General features: G+C 41.5%; 1 protein-coding gene across 4 annotated transcripts in view; it reads right to left on the reverse strand.

Moving 5' to 3' along the window:
- The window catches only part of NSD2 (nuclear receptor binding SET domain protein 2), an 80,111-nt gene that overhangs the window by 40,827 nt on the left and 18,528 nt on the right, over positions 1 to 20,756 (reverse strand). For 2 of the 4 annotated variants that reach the window (XM_083738243.1, XM_083738244.1), the window contains exons 2-9: positions 16,308 to 16,385; positions 14,547 to 15,170; positions 11,081 to 11,246; positions 9,232 to 9,398; positions 8,172 to 8,654; positions 3,168 to 3,312; positions 2,144 to 2,221; positions 787 to 905 (exon numbers count right to left, since the gene is read on the reverse strand). In XM_083738243.1, coding sequence (XP_083594369.1) covers positions 787 to 905; positions 2,144 to 2,221; positions 3,168 to 3,312; positions 8,172 to 8,654; positions 9,232 to 9,398; positions 11,081 to 11,246; positions 14,547 to 15,140 — 1,752 coding nt within the window. In that variant the 5' untranslated portion in view covers positions 15,141 to 15,170; positions 16,308 to 16,385. The remainder of the gene's footprint in view (positions 1 to 786; positions 906 to 2,143; positions 2,222 to 3,167; positions 3,313 to 8,171; positions 8,655 to 9,231; positions 9,399 to 11,080; positions 11,247 to 14,546; positions 15,171 to 16,307; positions 16,386 to 20,756) is intronic. The other 2 variants (XR_014564033.1, XM_083738242.1) reach the window with 1 other exon arrangement.

A 20,756-nucleotide genomic window follows, 5' to 3' on the forward strand; every position in this document is an offset into this window, starting at 1 on the left:
GTTCTTTCTCACTTATTTATGTCCATCTTAATTCTGGAATTGAGACCTATTAAAATTCAGCGTTTCTGCCCCTTTGCTCGTGGTGAAGGGTAGTTAGATATGTAAATAGGTCTCAGGTGGAAAGAGGATTAGTGCTCCAGGAATGCTGCATTAAAAAAGCAGTGATGGCTCTCTAAAGCAGTGGTATTCCTATATAGTGTTCCTGAGGAAAAGAGCCATGTGTTATTTGTTTTCCCAAATACAGTCCATTATTTCCCACCCTCTTGGCTTCCTGACAACACCTCTCCCACTTACCGTATTTTTCGCTCTATAAGACACACCAGACCACAAGACGCACCTAGTTTTTGGAGGAGGAAAACAAGAAAAAAAAAATATTCTGAATCTCAGAAGCCAGAACAGCAAGAGGGATTGCTGTGCAGCGAAAGCAGCAATCCCTCTTGCTGTTCTGGCTTCTGGGATAGCTGCGCAGCCTGCATTCGCTCCATAAGACGCACACACATTTCCCCTTACTTTTTAGGAAGGAAAAAGTGAGTCTTATAGAGCAAAAAATACGGTACTTGGCAAAAAGGTCCAGAAAGAGTCACATTCAATGATGCATATGACACCCTAGAGGATGTATTCAAATACACCCCAAACTTGTGTTCTAAATTCATTCTGAGTAACCACTTCATAGCTAATGCATTTGTTTGCAGTGAAGCAGAACATTATAGAAACTCTGAAAAACTGAAAGATATAACCAAGTCTGGTGCTATTATAATGTACCAAACAAGCCAACAATGTAGTTACCTTTAGGTAATTCTTCTTATCCATCCTGAGCCTTTTCCTAGGAAGTTCCTGAAGTTCAAAATCTTCTTTAGGTTTCCTTGTCCTCTTTATTGGTTTCCTTTTATTTCCATGTAAGTTACCTTGGAGCAGGGGGATGGGGGGAAACTTACATGAAAAAGATCTAAAGCTCATTTAGAAAGTATCTTGAACTCATCTAGTTTTCATCAGTTTTAATATGCTTTATTAACCCTTAAAAGCCTGGGGCTTGGAAGTCCTTTTTTCTAAAACTAGTTTTACAGTACAAATCTTTCAGGGCTAAGCTTCTTATCAAAACACACCACATGGTTATTGCGCAAGTTAACATTCGTTTTCTTGTTTCAAGCAATTTACCAATGGACCCACACAATTTGAAGTCTTACTCTTGGTTTAAAATAATTTCTTCCAGCAATAAAGGTCTTATACAACAGAAGGCTTCAGTTACCCCTGTCTGTGAAATCACTAGTGCCATTTCCCCCACAATTTGGCAGATGGATAGCAATATAGGTAGCATGTGAATTTATTTTGTACGAAGGCCAAGAAAACCCCGTCTTAAATGTTCTGTCTTAATCAAAGCCTAGAAGAACAGATGCCATCAACACCCTGAATGTTTACATATGAGGGGAGATGAAGTAGTCAAATTCCATGTTACAGAGAGGTAGCTCCAAGACAAAAGGATCAGCAGCCAATCTATGTTTCAACAGCTCTGCTCTGGTGTAAAGACTTACTTTAAAAAAAGGCAAACTTCTTAGCAGTCTGAATCTATATGGAAAAAGTAATAGGAATGAACTTCATCTCAACTGCTTTCCCCATCTCAGAAGTGCCTTGAGGAGCAGCTGCTTCATGTAACAGTCCGAACTTCAACTTCAGAACATAATATGATATCCTGTAACAAATGCTAATAAACTTTTTTTTTTTTTACAGCTACAGATAACTGTCCAGACATAATTCATGTCAATTAGGAAGCTTAAAAATACCACAGCCAGCAGTTATTATATACGCCAGTGCTATCTGAACATAATATATTGGCATAATCTATACTGGCATACAATGGTGATCATTTGCAGACTGCTAAAAACATGCCCAAGCATGAAATACATATTGTATAGTTAGGAAATAAGCTATATTCATTTTGATTATTTTGTAGGACGAAGCTATCAGGAAGTTGAACAAAATTCAGCACTACAGCACTCAAGTATTTAATTTGGGAGCCATAAAAATTCTGAAGCCAAAGGAACACAACATCTGAGAGAAAAACAATGATTTGTGAGCAATTACATAAAAGGCAGACTTAAGAATTACTCATAATGAATTAATAGTACACAGCACAGATTTCAATTACTTCTGGATCTTGATCTCCTTTTAGGGGATTCTTGAAACACTTTACGCTTGGCCTCGCCCATATTCTTCTGTGACGAACCTTTAGAGATACAGAATGTTGTGCAGTGTTGTTTGTTTGTGTTTGTTTGTTTTAAAATAGACATCCATTATTTTACACATTAAGACAAAGCTGTTAACTTTCCCACAAGATGTTATTTCATACACAGATAACAAAACTGACTGCACTTTTTATACATTTTTTTTCCAAAACTGACAAACCTGTCAAACACACCTTCATTCCACTCATTGCCCAAAGCAGCAACCTGATGGCTTAAAATTTCCATAATAATCTAATGAAGTTAATACGCTAAATATTTATTACTTTATTACTATAGCTACTACTTTTACTGAGAAAGATCACTAATATGATTCCCTCCCTTCCTCTTTCAGGTTTATTCATTATTCCAAAGAACTTTTAGTACTATATCGGGATATTGAGCGAAGTGTTAATATCAACCAACCAACCAAAATGCCTTGCAGGCTGTGATGCTATTCTAGAAGACCAGCACAGTGCTCAATTGGTCATTTATAATTTGGAAACATGCATTTCCGATGTTTATGCATGTCATCAGTTTCACTTATTACAAAGGGAAATAAAATTACAAATGGCACTGTAATTTTAAGAGGTTTGATTATGTTTAATGATAACATTTAAATGCTAAGATTATTTCTCCTCATTTCCACCATTCTCACTTTGCTAACAGTGAGGCAGCTGCTTATAGACAGGAAGGGAATGAGAAACCAGCAATATCTAAACAGTAGTTTTACACAGAAAAACTCCGCAGAACAATGACCAAGAAATGCAGACATTATTGACTTTTATTGTAAAGACTGCATTCACGGCTATCATCACGACACACCAAAATTAGAAGTGGAGAACAGCAAAGTCTGCCCGCCACCCTACAAGTCTCAAGCTGTGTGCTTAGGTTAACACCACCACATATATTAAACTTAGTTAGAGTATACTAGCACAGTTTTACGTTTACCAGTGTCTTCTTCAGATTTAGGAGAGGTCACTATGGCAAATTTTGTGTTATAGCGTGCTTTCTGTTTTTCACTAAGCATGTTCCACTGTGATTCCAGCAGCTCTTCAATTTCGTCACTTGAGGCATCTGGATGTTCAGCAATCACCTGAACAAACACAATACTTGTTCAAAGTAGGAATTAAAACATATACGTAGTTAAAACTAACACTCTGCATCTAAAAGTAATAAAGTAGAGATTAAGGTTCCTTTTCATACTGTGGGATCCAGAAGGCAAAATATTTATTTGTATGCGTTTATGTATGCTTATTAGCATAATTTAGTAATCTGAACTGGCTTTACATTAATTTGAACATTTTATTGTGCTTGATGTTATTTTTCCATTTGTGCACAAAGATTTTTGAGTTTATTTTATAAGGAAAAGTGGAGCATTTTTTTTTCTAAACAAGTAAATATGATCTGTAATTATGAAGTGGAAAACTTCTGATCTGGCACAGCATCTGTGATCCTTCAGGTGCTGTTAGACCCAAGTCCCATCTGTCTCAGCCAAAACAGTCAATGGTCAAGGAGGATGGGAGCTGTAGTCCAGCAACATGTGGAAGGCCTCCATGGCCTGGGGTGAAGAAACTGAGCTATGAGTCAGGAGGTTTGAGTCCTGTCTCTCCCATGAATTCTCTGCTCTCTCACCCTTTCTTCATCGTCTCACAGAAGAACAGAGCAAAAAGCCACCTTCAACTTAGCCTTTTCTAGGCAATGCTGCAGGCCTGCAGTTCATTCAGTCACTCAGGCAATTCCTCCTTGCTTGCCCTTGCTTACAGATTTTCGCCCTGTGCTTTATTTAATGCTGGGGGAATCACACTGCTAGGCCACCCTACTGAGCAGCTGCATGCTTGGTGCCACTGCTGAGAGCACTTCAGTCAACCCATTAGTATGGGAGGGAGGGGTCAGCCCAGCAACCACAAGATGTGTGATGTTGCAGCAGGAAATGCTAACCTAGCCCAAGAACTGCCAACAGCTACATGCTCTGGGGCACTGCAGCTGACAGCAGCTTGCTCAGCATCCACAGAGGGGGAGCTAGGAGAGCTGTTCTCCATCACCCTGAGACTGGTGATGTACTATCTCCTTCAGAAAGAGGGTAACTCCATCTAGAGCAGGACACATCCCACTCATCCGGTCTAGGTAACCACCCACAAATAGTTCCTCAGTTTTGTCCAGATTAGGCTTAATTTAATTGGCTTTCATCCAGTCCATTACTAAGGCAAGACACTGATTCAGTGCTACACCTGCAGCCGTAAAGAACTAAAGCTGTGCAGCATCAGCATATTGCGGACAGCACACTCCAAAATGGCAGATGACCCCATTCAGTGGTTTCATATACATTTTAAACAGCATGGGGGATAAAATCAAACTCTGGCTTCTCAACACTGAAGGTTCCACAGGGTCGTACAAAACTCCCTAAGTGGTCGTCCAGTTAGCAAAGCAATGCCACCCACTCCCAACACCCTCACCACAAAAAAGCCACGGTCAATGGTATCAAAAGCCATCAAAAAAATCAACAGGGGCACACCAGAAAAAGGCAAGAGGACAACCAAGGCAGATAATTCTCCATTTTCTCCTAGAGCTTTGAACATGACATCAAGTGATTGACAAACCAGTAACCCCGCCCAGCAGTCAAAATGGCCCATGGAGGGTGAGCAAGTTCCCTCAGATAGATCCAGTTTCCCATCCCTGACATAAGCTTTGTGGACTATAATCCAGTTCATCAGAAGCCTGAAGTGTCATCCTAATTTGGAGGGATACACATTACTCCATATAGGTATAATAAACCACCACTATATAGTTATTTAAAAGCAGATTCCATAACATTCCATGAATACATTTAAGGAAATATCAAACATCCAGGGTTGTCACCTTTTGTTTCAATATATGTTATCAAGATGGTCTGCTGGGGGATTTCTTATGGAACATGCCAACTATTTTGTCAATTTAAGGGAGGATGAGAAACCTGCCTGCCTGTGGGGGGGCGGGTGCCCAAATTTTACCTGTGAGGCAGTCCCCCCCCCATCAGCTGACATCACTACCCTGACTCCCACCATCAGATGAAACACTCCAAATCTCAACTCAGGAAATGCTGAAAGCTTTATTGATAAAATCAGCACACAGTCTCAGCATCAGCTCTAAGTATATGGTTCAATGATCCATAAGTAGGAGTTTTTGGATACACAGCTAGACATAAGCAAAGGCATCCCAACAATGGACTCGCCCCTCCCGCTCTAGGGCATGTCTGCTGGAAGGGGCACTGGCAATGGGACCTGTGTTGAGCTCTCCAGCTCTCAGCACACCTCCAATTCAACCAGCTCCACCCATACTCCAGCTACCTATTCAGCTACCTGGGAACTTGGCTCTGAAGAGAGGGAGAAGGAACTGGCCCAGTTCATGCTGCCTCCCCGAGACTGGCATCTGGCAATGGCAGCGCAGGACTCTCTTCTCTATCACTACCTGAACTTTCCCCCACTGTCAGCTGTGGGGTCCTCTTCCCCTTCCTGAGAAAGATCCTGCCATTCCCACCCCATCCCAGCTGAAACTACAGGACCCATGATGGCTGGGAGGACTGATGGGTGAGAGAAATGGAAAGGGACCTGTTTCTCCTTGGCACAACTTTTCACATGGCGTATCTGCATCTGCTGCCAAAAGGGGCATTTCCCTCACTGATTTGGGAGGGGGTTCTGTACAAATATACATGGAGTCCTCTGCTAAAACAAGAGGGAAACCCCCTCATTCAGCAGGGGATTCCGACGCATAGCCCCTCCCTGAATCAGGAAGGGGTGTGAATCAGAACTTCCTACTAAAATGATGCCCCCACCCCCATCATTTTAGCTGAGGATCCCATGCAAACCTACATGGGACCCTCTGTTAAAACTGTGGTAGGGAGAGAGAAAACCAGTGTTCGAAACCGCCGCCCCTCATTGTTCTGGGAGCATTTTGCAACAGGGAATTTCATTAGTGCAAGCAGTTTCTGAGCTCTGGGCGCAGTACTGCATCTACAATTTCAGATTAAAACTGCAGAGTAGAAGGAAAGGAGGACCTTTTTCTGCCTCCCCACTTCCAGCCACTCTCTGAAGACTGGAGAAGAGACCCTCTTAAGAATATTAGGGGTGGGTGGGGAGGGAGTGTGAAAAATGAACGTAATATTTTAGCTGCCGTTCATTCATTTTCAACTTTGTAGTCTTCTTATAAAAAAGCATGCCTAGACATTCCATTGTTGCACCCATAATCTAGGCTCCTAGCTTTCAGATCTCAGTTTCTAACACTGTCAGAAACTATTCAATTGTTCAAAACGTGAAAATAAAATGACAAAATTATAGATATTTAATCTAGTAAACAATTCTTGCAATAGACTGATTTTTGTTCTTTGATATACAGCACAAATGACAGTGATAATGGCCTGGTTTGTACTATGGTTAAAGACAGAGAAGGTGAATCTCAGGCTAATGCAGCCCTTTAGTCTCCTCTATCCAGTCCTTGGGACTCTCTAGGCCACTACCCTTTGCCAGGCTACACCCTTCACTGCCTTTACTTCACTCCCTCCTCAACTGATGGAATGTGTATTTGAACTATGATGCCTTTTGCTTGCGTGGAGACAGGAGGATGGAGAGGGGGTTGAAACATCTGGCTTTTGTGTGGCTGGAATGCAACCTATTGTGCAAAAGGTGAAAGCCTGCCTACTTTTGATTCTGGCCTCACCCACTTTTGGCTCTGGCTGCATCCACTCATGAAGATTCCAAAACGTTACCCACAAAGAAATGTGGTCCTAACACTGGAAAAGTTTCCCCCACTGTGAACAAACCAGGCCAGTCTGGCTTGCCTAATCATCCAAACCTGGGCTTGTAGTTTTTCTCTCTAAACCAACCACAAATGGCGAGGTCTTTTTCAGACTTGCCGCACTTTGTCATGATATCCAAAAGCAGACAAAATGTTGTAACAAGCCAACTTCAAGCCACTGATTATGAAGGTGGCTTGTGCCAACTTTCCACGATTAAGATTAACCACAGTTCAGGGTTTGGGTGACACACTAAACTGTGATTAATCAAAAACAAAAGTGGAAGTTCTTTGCAACTGCGCCAAGCTCTCTTAACGGCTGTACTCATATTGCCTCAGATATCTTTGGCCTTTGCCTGGAAAATTTTGGCGTTTCACTTACTAAAATACCACTAAAAGGTGCTCATTTTCAATTTATGATTATCTCTTCATCACCAGGAGTACTCTGCTACCAAGACCACTGTTTCTATATACACAAACATAAGATTCAAGCACATATTCCCCTTTCCCTCAAAGCAACTGCCAAGGTAATGATTGAGGCTGCAAAATACACACAGGGCTTAACCTTTCATCTATGCTGTTTTTCCAACCTAAATCTGCCCTCCAAACTGAGTTGCCCCACCAGAAAAAAGCCAGAACTATCAATGTATTTCAAATAGGTGGAGAGGGAGGGGGGGGAGACAGGCAAACAGACACTGGGTCAGAGATGGACAACCCTTTAAGTCTGTATACAGAATAGTGGTTGCGGTGAGGATGAGATCTGAACTGGTTTACATTATCTACCTTGACCACAACACTGAAGAAATGTTCACAGTTCTACCCTCAATAACCAAGACTTCTGTTTTGATTAAAAAGCCCATTTATGCAGGCAAGCCAATGCATAATGCTGCTTTGGGGATGAAATGCTTCTAGGCCATCACAAGTCACTCTCTCAATTTAAACTATTTCACATATTTGATGGCAGGAGAAAATAAGTTAACCCCGTGCATTATGCTTGATCTTCTTTGAGGAAAGATGGGTTATATTAATAGGTTTCTGTATGTGTACATGTGTGTATATTTATGAGAGAAGAGATAGAGTTCATGTATTAAGAGTGCTTGTGGCACCTCTGGGGCACTATCGCAAGGAAAACAGATATGCATATGAATTAAGCTTCGTAATGCAAGTTCTGAAGGCAAATGCACAAACCTCATCTCTGTGCTTCTGACAAAAAACCAAGAACTGAGAAACTGCATCTCCCTTTCTGTTTCGTGGGGTGTACGCAACAACTTTTTTCCTAGCAACAGGAGACCCTGTGCTCCTTTTGGCTTCTCTGCCTTCAAGGACCTTTTCAGGGGTGATATTCTTAACTGGTTCAATGCCTTCGTCCGATTCATTCAATGCAAGCAGTTTTGCTCTCCTCCTCCTCTTGGTAGGAATATCAGATTCTTTCTTTGATTTCAAAGTCTGAGAAATGTCTTCATCTGTGTAAATTTTATCCATTTCCTCCAGAGACTTTACAGCAAGACCTGCTTCTTTTGCCACTTGAGGATTGAGAAGAGGTCTTCCCCTAACGTAAATGAAGGTGTACTTGACTTTTCGTTCCTCTGCTGTCAGGGACAATGCATCTTTTGCTTGCTTAACACCCATTTCCCACTGGGGGCGTAGTTTTCCTGAAACAGGTTTTAGCATCTGCAGAGAAGCACACCAACAAAAGAGAATGAAACGAAACCCTTACCTGTAGGGATCATGAAAAATGTCAGTCTCCTATTAATATATTCAAATGAAGCTTTTACTCCCAAAATGTAAAAAATAAAATAAAAAATATGCTACTAAACAAGGGGTGCTGAATTGTGCATGGAACAATGACTTGGAAAGAAATGTGCCATGGCTGAAGCAGTAATACACCCAATAACAACATGACATACGAAGTAACATGGCTGAGCTATGGCATTATGCTAAAACTGTAAATGTGACAATATGAGAATGGGCCTTTTCTGTGGTGGCATCTGTAGAATGCCCTCTCGAGAGAGGCTCACCTCGTGTCATCATTACATATCTTTAGGAACCAGGCAAAAACAATCCTCTTTATTCTATGGCCTGTTATTATGATGTGTAAATTATGTTACTAATGTTGTATACCACCCTGGGATCTTTGGATAAAGGATATAAATTGAAATAAATAAATACACATGCATGCAGCGGCAGATGTAAACATTCAAGCAGATAACTGAACAACTATGTTAATACATAACACATTAATATTTACCTTTATTTTTTCTGCTTTGGTAAGGGAATGTTTTGCACTTTCCTGGCACAATTGCTCAAACTGCTCTTCTCCTTTGAATGGTACAAGACTCTTCTCAAACACCCAGGCTCGTTCTGGGGCATCTCCAAAGAATTGAACATGATATTGGCGAAAGCTCTTCTTTTGTCCTGAAAAAGGTAGCAGACACACTTATATAATTATTTTGTCACCTAGAAATATTAATATAAACATACATAAATGTAAAAACACATTTAACGAAAAATGGAATAAGGATTAACCTTTGTTTCTGTCAGGCTCTGATCTCTTTATATATATGTTTAGATTCTTTTTTTAAAAAAAAATCATGAACTCTGTTATGTCACACACATGCAGAGAGAGAGAGAGAGAGAGTACTTTGGAAATATAAATTAGTTTTAACTGGACAGTTTGAAGAAATAGGGCATTACTCAATGCAGTCCTTTGAAAAAAGCCTTACAGAAGTCAATAATATTACTAATCTCAAACAGTTACAGTGGTGCCTCGCAAGACGAAAAGAATCCGTTCCACGATTCTCTTCGTCTAACGGTTTTTTTGTCTTGCGAAGCAAGCCCATTAGCGACTTAGCGGATTAGCGCTATTAGCGGCTTAGCGGATCAGCTGATAAGCGGCTTATCAGCGGATCAGCTGTTAAGCGGCTTAGGAAAAGGGGGGGGAAGCGGAAAAAAACCGCGGGGACTCGCAAGATTTTTTCGTCTTGCGAAGCAACCCCATAGGGAAATTCATTTTGCGAAGCGCCTCCAAAACGGAAAACCCTTTCGTCTAGCGGGTTTTCCGTCTTGTGAGGCGTTCGTCTTGCGGGGCACCACTGTAATTTTTTTCAGAAGCATTCAGTAGTGAGGGGCTAAAGATTGAAAAATAGCAACCGTGGCACACATGAAGTTAACAGCTTGGCCAAGACAATCTCACAGTGCAAACAGCTACATAACTGGGTTCTGTTATACTATTGGGAGAACTTCCACCTATACTGGATCACAGGAAGGTGCAACGGCCAGGTTTATACCAGGCGTAGGTGAACTCGGCCCTCCAGATGTTTTGGGACTACAATTCCCACCACCCCTGACCACTGGTCCTGTTAGCTAGGGATGATGGGAGTTGTAGTCCCAAAACAGCTGGAAGGCCAAGTTTGCTGATGCCTGGTTTATAGGGTATGGTTGAAAGAAGGGGGCAGGTCAGAGACTATGCGAGTCTTTCCCAACCTGGTGCTCTCTCTGTTTGTACTACAACTGGCCACGATGGCTGGGGCTGATAGCTGTTGCAGTCCCAAACATATGGAGGACTCTTGGCTGAGCTATGGTATCATGCTAAATCTGAAAATTAGCAAAACAAATAAAAAACATTGTCCCTATATTTTGTCTGCAACAAGCTTATAAGTCTTGTTTTGTGATTTAACTGTGGAAATTGCATGAGCGGAAAAGAAAACCAATACAAATAGTCGCCTACAAGAGACTGACTTAGAAGAACTCAAATGGTTTTTCTTAGTAGACAAAAAGCATGACACCAACTGTTTAATTCTTATCTATAGAGTCAGTAAAGTATACACTAAATTAATGAGTAATAAATGATCAGTTCAATACACCACAATCAAAATATCTGTAATAATCTTATTCAAATTACAACACTATTCACATTTATTTTAGCTATTTTTCTAATACAAAGCTCAGGACAACTTGTAAAGCTTACATCTTCTTTGTGTATTTAAGCCAACAGAGACATATAAAATATCCCAGTTTACTGGTGGCTTTCCTTTTAGTTTTTGGGCCTAACATAGCAATAGCTGCAAATGCAAAACTACCGAAGACAGAGGACATACCATTTAGTTTTGTGAAGTTGTAAAGAAGAGGATCAGTTGAAATCATGCACGGCCACCAGGGATAGCCAGATACTTTGGACCATACCAAGTCTCCTACATTGTACTTCAATACATGAGTTTTGTCATCTTTTCCAAGTAGTAAAGAAGAATCTTCTTTAGCAGGAATCTTTTTAGAGAAAGAAAAAGGCAGACATTTACAAATTCTAGCAACTTGATCAAACAAAAATATTTTCATATCTGAGTGCGCAGGGAATGAAGAATGTTCCATAAATCGTGCTTAATTGGTAACAATACACTGTGTGTCTGGAGCATTGCAAATGAATGGTAACTTTAACTGGAATGTTCATGAAAATGTTTAGCCATATGAACTAAGTTTGGGCCACAGATCCACAGCTAAAGGGATACAACTATCAGGGCACCCATCGTATTTTTTCAGGGCTATGAACTTTCTGTTATTTGGTAACAGGGAAAATATATTACTTCAAAATGAAGAGTGAACAAGGGAGGAACAAGGGAGCCTCAGCTTCTCTGGAAGTAAAAGGAACAAGGGAGCCTCAGCTTCTCTGGAAGTAAAAGGAGTTGAAGCAACAGCTACAGAAAGCCACAACTGGTATCAATCGTTGCTTTAGAGCCGCTAGATATTACTGTTATTGGAATTTTCAGGAACACAAGTCTCAGTACCTCTTCACACATGTGCCAAAAAGCATATACCTGCCATTTCATGTGAAGTGGGGAGCAATGGCTGACTCCTGACTTTCTGACATATGCACCAATAAAATTCGTATCTGCTGTACAGACACATGACGTTTTTAGGTACATGCATAAAATAGGTTGAGGATATATTATCAGTGTTTATGCGATTCAACCGTGTAATCATTTGACAAAAATTAGTTTCTAGCTCCAAGGCTGTGATCACAGTGTGTGTTTGTGGACCATTCTAGAAAGGTCAAGTAACTTTCTTTCTGGTCAGTCTTCCAGAATAATTTCATACACCACATGCAAAGGCTGCAAGGACTCCCAAGAAACCTTTGTGATTCAAGATGTCAAGAGAATTAAATAGTAGCAAACAAACAATTTTTCCATATGCTGTATCAGAAAGCCAGTACTATTTAAGGCTAGTTTATATATCCAATAAAATTAACTCATAAAGCTCCTCTTGCATTGTACTACTTGAGGCTGCAGGTACACACATGGAGAGGAGCATACATGAAAGGTAAAGCATGGGTACCTTAAATTGTAGTCTGAATATAGTAGGTAGACGTAGGATTCTTCCAAAATTGTTATAACAAGGGCAGTCATGGATGTACCAGTCAAAATGCTGGATGCTGTGTTATTCACTTACTGGACGTTCTGAGTCATCTTTAAGGTATGTCCCACTTATAACACATTACAGTAATCCAACTAGGAGACTACCAGAGTGTGAATCATCGTGACTATCCATGTCCAGAAATGGCTGCAGTCACTGCTAAAAGACCCTCTGAACCACATAGGACACTGACTATTTTAGATCAAGAAATACACGCAGACTTTATACCTGCCATTTCAGGGAGAGTACAACTTCACAGAAACCTGTTTAGAGTCTGATTGGCAGGTGGGTATAGGTTTTGGGTGGGAAATGTCGTAGCTGGCCAAAAGTGGCCCACGGATTAGAAGTTATCTGTAGTAAGGACATGGAGGTCCTTATTGATCAGAGGTAAATGGACCCCTCTGCTACTTTACATCTTGCAGGACTGCATGTTGAAAAGACAACTTAGCTTCTAGCTGGCTTCCAATTATGACACCTACTTAAGGCAAAACAGGGACGCGGGTGGCGCTGTGGGTTAAACCACAGAGCCTAGGATTTGCTGATCAGAAGTTTGGTGGTTCGAATCCCCGCGGCGGGGTGAGCTCCTGTTGCTCGGTCCCTGCTCCTGCCAACCTAGCAGTTTGAAAGCATGTCAAAGTGCAAGTAGATAAATAGGCACCGCTCCGGCGGGAAGGTAAACGGCGTTTCCATGCGCTGCTCTGGTTCGCCAGAAGCAGCTTAGTCACGCTGGCCACATGACCTGGAAGCTGTCTGCGGACAAATGCCGGCTCCCTCGGCCTATAGAGCGAGATGAACGCGCAACCCCAGAGTCGGTCACGACTGGACCTAATGGCCAGGGGTCCATTTACCTTTAAGGCAAAATAAGTACAGTGGTACCTGGGGTTACATACGCTTTAGGTTACAGACTCTGCTAACCCAGAAATAGTGCAGGTTAAGAACTTTACTTCAGGATGAGAACACAAATTGTGCTCCGGCGGAGTGGCAGCAGCAGGAGGCCCCATTAGCTAAAGTGGTGCTTCAGGTTAAGAACAGTTTCAGGTTAAGAACAGACTTCCGGAACGAATTAAGTACTTAACCCGAGGTACCACTGTAACTCATAAAAGAAGCACAACGAAAATCCTAAATAAAATATTAAAAAAGAAGAAGAAGAAGCACAACAATACTGACACTTCCTCTTTTTTACTCCTAAGTTTATTTCCCCTGGTCTCTTGCTGGGAAATTCATACACTTTGAGTGAAAGGTACTTGGCAGGTACCAAAGCTGCTTGGTAACCTTGTTACCTTTATAATTAATAACAAAGTGCTTCAGAATGAGTGTGTGCGAGAAGCTAGATTCATTTTGCATTCCGTTGCACAAAGTCTGAACAGCACAATGTCTCAGTAAAACAGTCCATCTAAACATAGGTAGCTAAACCAAGATGGTTGGGGCTGAAGGAAATTTTAACTGGAGGGCACCATGTTGGCTAGCTACCCATGTAGGGCAGGAGATATAGAAGTATAATCAGCCGTACCAACATGCTAAAAAATAGCTTCTATCCATGAGCTGTTAGGCTGTTTAATGGAAAATAACATAGCGCAATTGACTTGCAAGGGGGGGTGTTGTTCAATAAGCACAAACAGTGTAATAAGACTGAGTGGGGGGGGGGAGGCTCATTTAATTTCATTGTTCACAGGTTGTACAATGACAATAAAGGTATTATTATTGTTTATGATGATGATGATGATGTTTTGGTGCATCAAAGTTGATACAAATAGTCCCTCTCCAATAGCCCGTCAACTGGAATTGTTTCATCATCATCAAAACAAAGATGAAAAATTTGTTTTCATAGTATGATTCAAAACTGGACCTTAATGGTCCATTATCATTAAATACATTATTAAAACTTCCCCTATTATTAGATTGTCTGTCTCAAGTTCACTCTGGGGAGCGCCAGAGAAGGGGAAGGATGAAATGGACTCAAATGAGTGAAGCATGGGGGTGCATGTCTATCCTCTCCAACTTCATTTGCTAGACTTATTAATAGACTCTGAAACTCATAGAACCTTGTAGGAGCCATCAGCTGCTACCTGACTGATCAGTTAGGAAAAAACAGGTCAAACATTGGTAACTTTAGCTGACACGAGTTACCCAAAGAGCAGAAGTAGCAAATAAATCCTGTACCTTCTCATCAGAGGAACTAGATGTGTTTGATGATAATGCCGCTTCAACAAAACCCTGTTCAAGTAAGGAATCATATTTGATGCTTCTTTTTCTATTTCTCCTTTCCTTATTTGCTGGCTTTTGCTCATTTTCCTCTGCCTGAGACACATCTATTCCATTGTCACCACAAATTGAAGATTCAAATAGAGGCTTTCCATTCATGTAGGTTTTAGTGATTTTCAGTTTAATCTCTGGAGAACCATTCTTGACAGGTGTAGTGTTAGGTGGAGTTGCCGGTTCTTTTATATCCTCAGACTCAAAGCGCAGCTTGGTGTCTTGTGTTGCCGATTCTCCATTAAACACACGAGAAGTGAGATCTTTCAGTTTGTCCGCAGGAATAAATGGGAGAGCATCGTGGCCATTATATTTCGGCATAACGTCCTCCTGTAGTGTAGCAGAAAGGTGTGTTTTGCCCAGGTAAACAGAACACTCACGATTCACTTCGCAGTTCTGTGTTTTCCCTGTAGGATTTCCAAGGATCTCTGGTACTTGCTTCATTTTGATGTGGTTGACCCTTTTTTTGGCTAGAAGCAGAGAGCTACTTTTGAAATCCATTCAGTCAAAAGGATTTCCAGTTTTGTACCGCTGCATTAAAACAGAAGAAAAGGAAAGGAAGAACCATTAGTATTGGAATAGTTATTTATTTTGAATGCTGCTTTGGTGTATATTACTTAATATAATTTAGAGCACACGGTCAGAAACTTACCCAGGCAACATCCCCACTCAAGCAAGTTGGCATTCTATTTACCAGAGGATCTCTTTACTATATTTATACCAGGTTTATATCATTTTGACGGCAAACTAGTTTAGGGCATTAACACTTCCAATTTTAAAACTATTTGATCACTAATACCATTACTGTTCATTAGATTATCCTTAGGAAGTCATTATCTGGATCTTGAAATCTGGCAAGCACTGGTTCTCATGTGTCAATAAAGGTGAGTAGGGTTCAGAAGATAGGGACGCAGGTGGCGCTGTGGGTTAAAGCCTCAGCGCCTAGGACTTGCCGATCGAAAGGTCGCGGTTCGAATCCCTGCAGCGGGGTGCGCTCCCGCTGCTCGGTCCCAGCGCCTGCCAACCTAGCAGTTCGAAAGCACCTCCGGGTGCAAGTAGATAAATAGGGACCGCTTACCAGCGGGAAGGTAAACGGCGTTTCCGTGTGCGGCTCTGGCTCGCCAGAGCAGCGACGTCACGCTGGCCACGTGACCCGGAAGTGTCTCCGGACAACGCTGGCCCCTGGCCTCTTGAGTGAGATGGGCGCACAACCCCAGAGTCTGTCAAGACTGGTCCGTACGGGCAGGGGTACCTTTACCTTTTACCTTTAGGGTTCAGAAGAATTCATCAACGGCTGAACAAGAGACACCATTCACTTCAAAACTGCAAATCTGAGGGCTTTGTCAAACCCCTCTCCCCCATTAGCTCCACCAAACAAGACAACTAAGTGATGTAAGAGAAATGCCAGACTCTAGAAAGGGGTTGTGATGCCTTGTGCCCCAACATGGCTTCATTTCCCTGCTTCTCACCCACCTCATTAATTTAGTCAGTCAGTCAGTCAGTCGACTGCAATGCAGATCATATGCTCCAAATCATTGTTTAAACAAACTGATCTCACAGGAAGAAATTTTAAATGTGCATCTAAACTTAAACCAGTCAAAGCACCAAGAACCAATGGTTTGGCTGGAGCTTTGTATTTAGAAATTCAGAATATTCTATTGCCTCTACCTGGAAAACTCTTTAATGAAGTTAAGGAAGGGGGACAGATTCCATCGTCCTGGAAACGAACCAGAATCATAGTGTTACCTAAACCAAACAAAGATAAAGAACAGGTTGACTCATAGACGGATAAAGCATGCAGGGGTTTGGTTCTGGTGGCACTGTGGGTTAAACCACAGAGCCTAAGACTTGCCATTCAGAAGGTCGGCGGTTTGAATCCCCGTGACGGGGTGAGCTCCCGTTGCTCAGTCCCTGCTCCTGCCAACATAGCAGTTCGAAAGCACATCAAAGTGCATGTAGATAAATAGGTACCACTCCGGCGGGAAGGTAAACGACATTCCACGCGCTGCTCTGGTTCACCAGAAGCGGCTTAGTCATGCTGGCCACATGACCCAGAAGCTATACGCCGGCTCCCTCGGGCAATAAAGCGAGATGAGTGCCGCAACCCCAGAGTCAGTCACGACTGGACCTAATGGTCAGGGGTCCCTTTACCTTTACCTTATACGCAAAAACACATATACTCAAACCTTGGGAACTACCCCATCAGGCGGCTTCCAGAGCCAGGCATACAGAACCTTGCTGAAAAGTTCTTTTTGCGCCTCAACCACACATTTTCCCTTGCTTTTTAGGAGGGGAAAAGTGTGTCCTATGGTGCGAAAAATATGGTATATAAAAATAGCCAGACACGCATCAGAGCTAACAGATAGGACTCTGATGCTTTTCAAGCAAATAAAGGAACAAAACATGGCTGTCCATCGTCGCCAATGTTATTAGCCAAGGTTTCCATTGCCAAGGCAAACACATTACACAATAATCCTAACGCTACTGTTGGTGAAACACATTAGCTAATTTATTTGCAGATGACATTGTGTTAATGATCTTGAACCTAAATGAAGTTATGCGACACGTAATGAATGTAATTTAAGAATATGGATATGTAACAGGTCTTTAACCGAAGGAAACGAATTGGCAAATATACATAAATAAATAAATACCTAGGTGCAGATATCCCCCAACACTGAAATTTAACATTTCTATTTCATTTACAACTGTTAATTCAGAAAATAAAATAACAGCTAAAAGAATGGGACAATTATTCACTTTCTTGGCTTGTAAGGATAGCAGCAATTAAAATGATTATATGCCCAGTCAGCATATCGTGCAAATGATGAATTATTCTATTTTTATTATAATTTCAAAAAATCACCAATACTTATTAATAGTACACATTGAGATAAAGGAAAAAATCATTCTTGCATCTATAAATTCACACAAAAAGAGGGTATCAAAAACCATGCTGTACGATGCTGCACATTCTTATGAACGTAGGGCTACCTTTGAAGGTGACTCAGAATCTACAACTAATCCAAAATGCAGCAGCTAGACTGCTGAATTGGAGCAGCCACCAGGACCATATAACATCGGTCCTAAAGGATCTACATTGGCTCCCAGTCCATTTCCGAGCACAATTCAAAGTGTTGGTGTTGACCTTTAAAGCCCTAAATGGCTTTGGCTCTGTATACCTGAAGGAGCGTCTCCACCTTGATTGTTAAGCACAGACAGAGATCCAGCTCTGAGGGCCTTCTGGTGATTCCCTCGCTATGAGAAGTGAAGTTATAGGGCAAGAGACTGTGATCTACTCACAGAGGGAAAAACTAGCAGTGATCTACCCCTTTTTGTGGGTCAGGTCAAGGTTGTTGAGCATTTTTATAGGGAGGAGGGAGGCCCTGTTTTGGGGGGTGCAGGACAAAAATGATCACGATCTACCTGTTGGACGTACCTGTTATAGGGTACCAGAAAGAGGGCCTTCTAAGTAGTGGTACCTACCCTGTGGAACACCTTCCCATTAGATATTAAAGAGATGACTTTTGGAGGACATCTAAAGACAGCCCTTCATACGGAAGTTTTAAATGTTTAATGCTTTATTGCATTTTTCTATTTTGCTGGAAGCCGCCCAGAGTGGGTACCATATAAATATATTATTCTTATTATTCTTATCAACATATTAAGTATACAAAAAACAGGAATACGCATTCCAGGATTACCATTATACCACAATGCACCTCACATAAAAATATATATCGTATTTTCGCCCTATAGGACGCACCGTCCCATAAGGCGCACCTAGTTTTTTTGGGGGGAAATAAAGGGGGGGAAATTATTTTTTCCCCCCAGGCGCGGGGCTGGGGAGGCCCGAGCTTCCCCCGACCCCAGCCCCCAAACAGGCAGCTCTCTGCAAGCCGTGGGAGTCCAGCGCTGGCTCCCGCTGCTTGCGGAGAGGTCCGCGAAGCCTGGACGCGCTGAGCTCAGCGCGCGCAAGCTTCAGCATGCAGGCAACTCTCCGCAAGCAGCGGGAGCACTCCCTCTGCTTGCGAAGAGGTCCGCGAAGCCTGGAGAGCGAGAGGGGTCAGTGCGCACCGACCCCTCTCGCTCTCCAGACTTCAGCGAAAGCCTGCATTCGCCCCATAGGACGCACACACATTTCCCCTTCATTTTTGGAGGGCAAAAAGTGCATCCTATAGGGCGAAAAATACGGTAATTTCAATACTAAAAAGTAATACAATTTTTTTTTATATAACAATGGAAATGCCTGGAAAAGCAAGACAGAACTTAAGAGGGCCTCAGTATTTAATTCATCCATCTCAAAAAACTAAATCAGTTAAGACTCCCTTTTTAAAACAAGGCATGCTTCTTTGTGGGTGGGATTGTAAAAATATATCTCCAATGTCAAAGATTTTTATATTTGTAATAACCCCAAATCAGGCGATCTACTACAATTAGAACTTAAACATACTTGGTTCGAAATCAATCAGGGAAAAATACCACTTCATACTTTAGAAATGTTCGTAATTTCAACAGGAAACAATAGCAAATAACCTCTGTCAGAAACTTATAAATTCTTAATTGAAGAATACATGGGATACATATACCAGTTCAGAAACAACCTGGGAACCTACAAGTGAATATTAAAGATGAACCGTGGAATGCCATATAGAACAACATTCAAAGCAGTGTCAGGTAGAATTAAGGCAAATTCCATTAAAATGATACTTTGCTGGTATCTTACTGAATAAATTCAAATATAACCTTGATGTGTTGGAGAAAATGCAGTAAAAGAGGAATATTTTACTGTATGTGGTGGTCCTGCAAAGTATTACAGTGGTACCTCGCAAGACGAATGCCTCGCAAGACGAAAAACGCGCAAGACGAAAGAGTTTTCCGTTTTTTGAATCGTTCCGCAAGACGAATTTCCCTATGGGCTTGCTTTGCAAGACGAAATGCCTTGCGAGTTCTTGCGAGTTTGTTTCCTTTTTCTTAAAGCCGCTAATAGCCGTGCTTCGCAAGACGAAAAAAACCTCAAGACGAAGAGACTCGCGGAACGGATTAATTTCGTCTTGCGAGGCACCACTGTATTGAATTTTTGGTCAGAACGGGTGGGAGAGTGGGCTATTGGTTTGTTCTTGTTTTTATTACGGTATGTATTTTGTGTTATCTTGTAGTTTTATATTGTGAACTGTCCTGAGATCTACAGATTAATGCTGGTATACAAATTTTAATAAATAACCAAAATGTTCAACCTAACTCAGTTAGCCTTACTGATATTTAATAACTCAGTACAACATAAGGTTTTCAAAAATCCTATTATTTTATTGGTAACAGCAGCTAGATTGGGAATAGCAAAACAATGAAAAACCTCTCATAATAATTTATTTGAAATTTTGTGTCAACTTTGGCTGACTGCCCTCATGAAAAATTGATCCTATAAAATTAAAGCACAAAGAAAAAGTGCAGAAGCTGATGAATGTATTGAATATATGTCAATGTCAAAAAATATTTACTATCTCCCTTCAACTCAATGAATATTATGGACATCTGGAAACTGAATAATAATGAAATGGACTTGCATACTGAAATGTAATTATCAACTTTATAACTTTTCTGACTTGTTCTCTTCATGTTTTATAAAAAACTAACAAACATTTTTTATAAATTATTGAGTAAGCTTTACAATGTGTAACAATTCAAAGCTATATTTAAAAAATGTCCAGTAGCACCTTAAAGGTAAAGGGACCCCCGCGTCCCTAAGTAACACCTTAGAGACCAACTAAGTCTCTATGGGATGCAGGTGGTGCTGTGGGTTAAACCACAGAGCTGAGGGCTTGCTGATCAGAAGGTCGGTGGTTCGAACCCCTGCGACCGGGTGAGCTCCCGTTGTTTGATCCCAGCTCCTGCCCACCTAGCAGTTCGAAAGCACATCAAGTGCAAGTAGATAAATAGGTACCGCTCTGGCGGGAAGGTAAACGGCGTTTCCATTCACTGCTCTGATTCGCCAGAAGCAGCTTAGTTATGCTGGCCACATGACCTGGAAGCTGGAAGCAGACAAACACCGGCTCCCTCGGCCAGTAAAGCGAGATGACAGCCGCAACCCCAGAGTCGTTCGCAACTGGACTTAACAAT

Source organism: Podarcis gaigeae (genome assembly GCF_964106915.1).
Source record: "Podarcis gaigeae genome assembly, chromosome: 5".
Taxonomy (NCBI): domain Eukaryota; kingdom Metazoa; phylum Chordata; class Lepidosauria; order Squamata; family Lacertidae; genus Podarcis; species Podarcis gaigeae.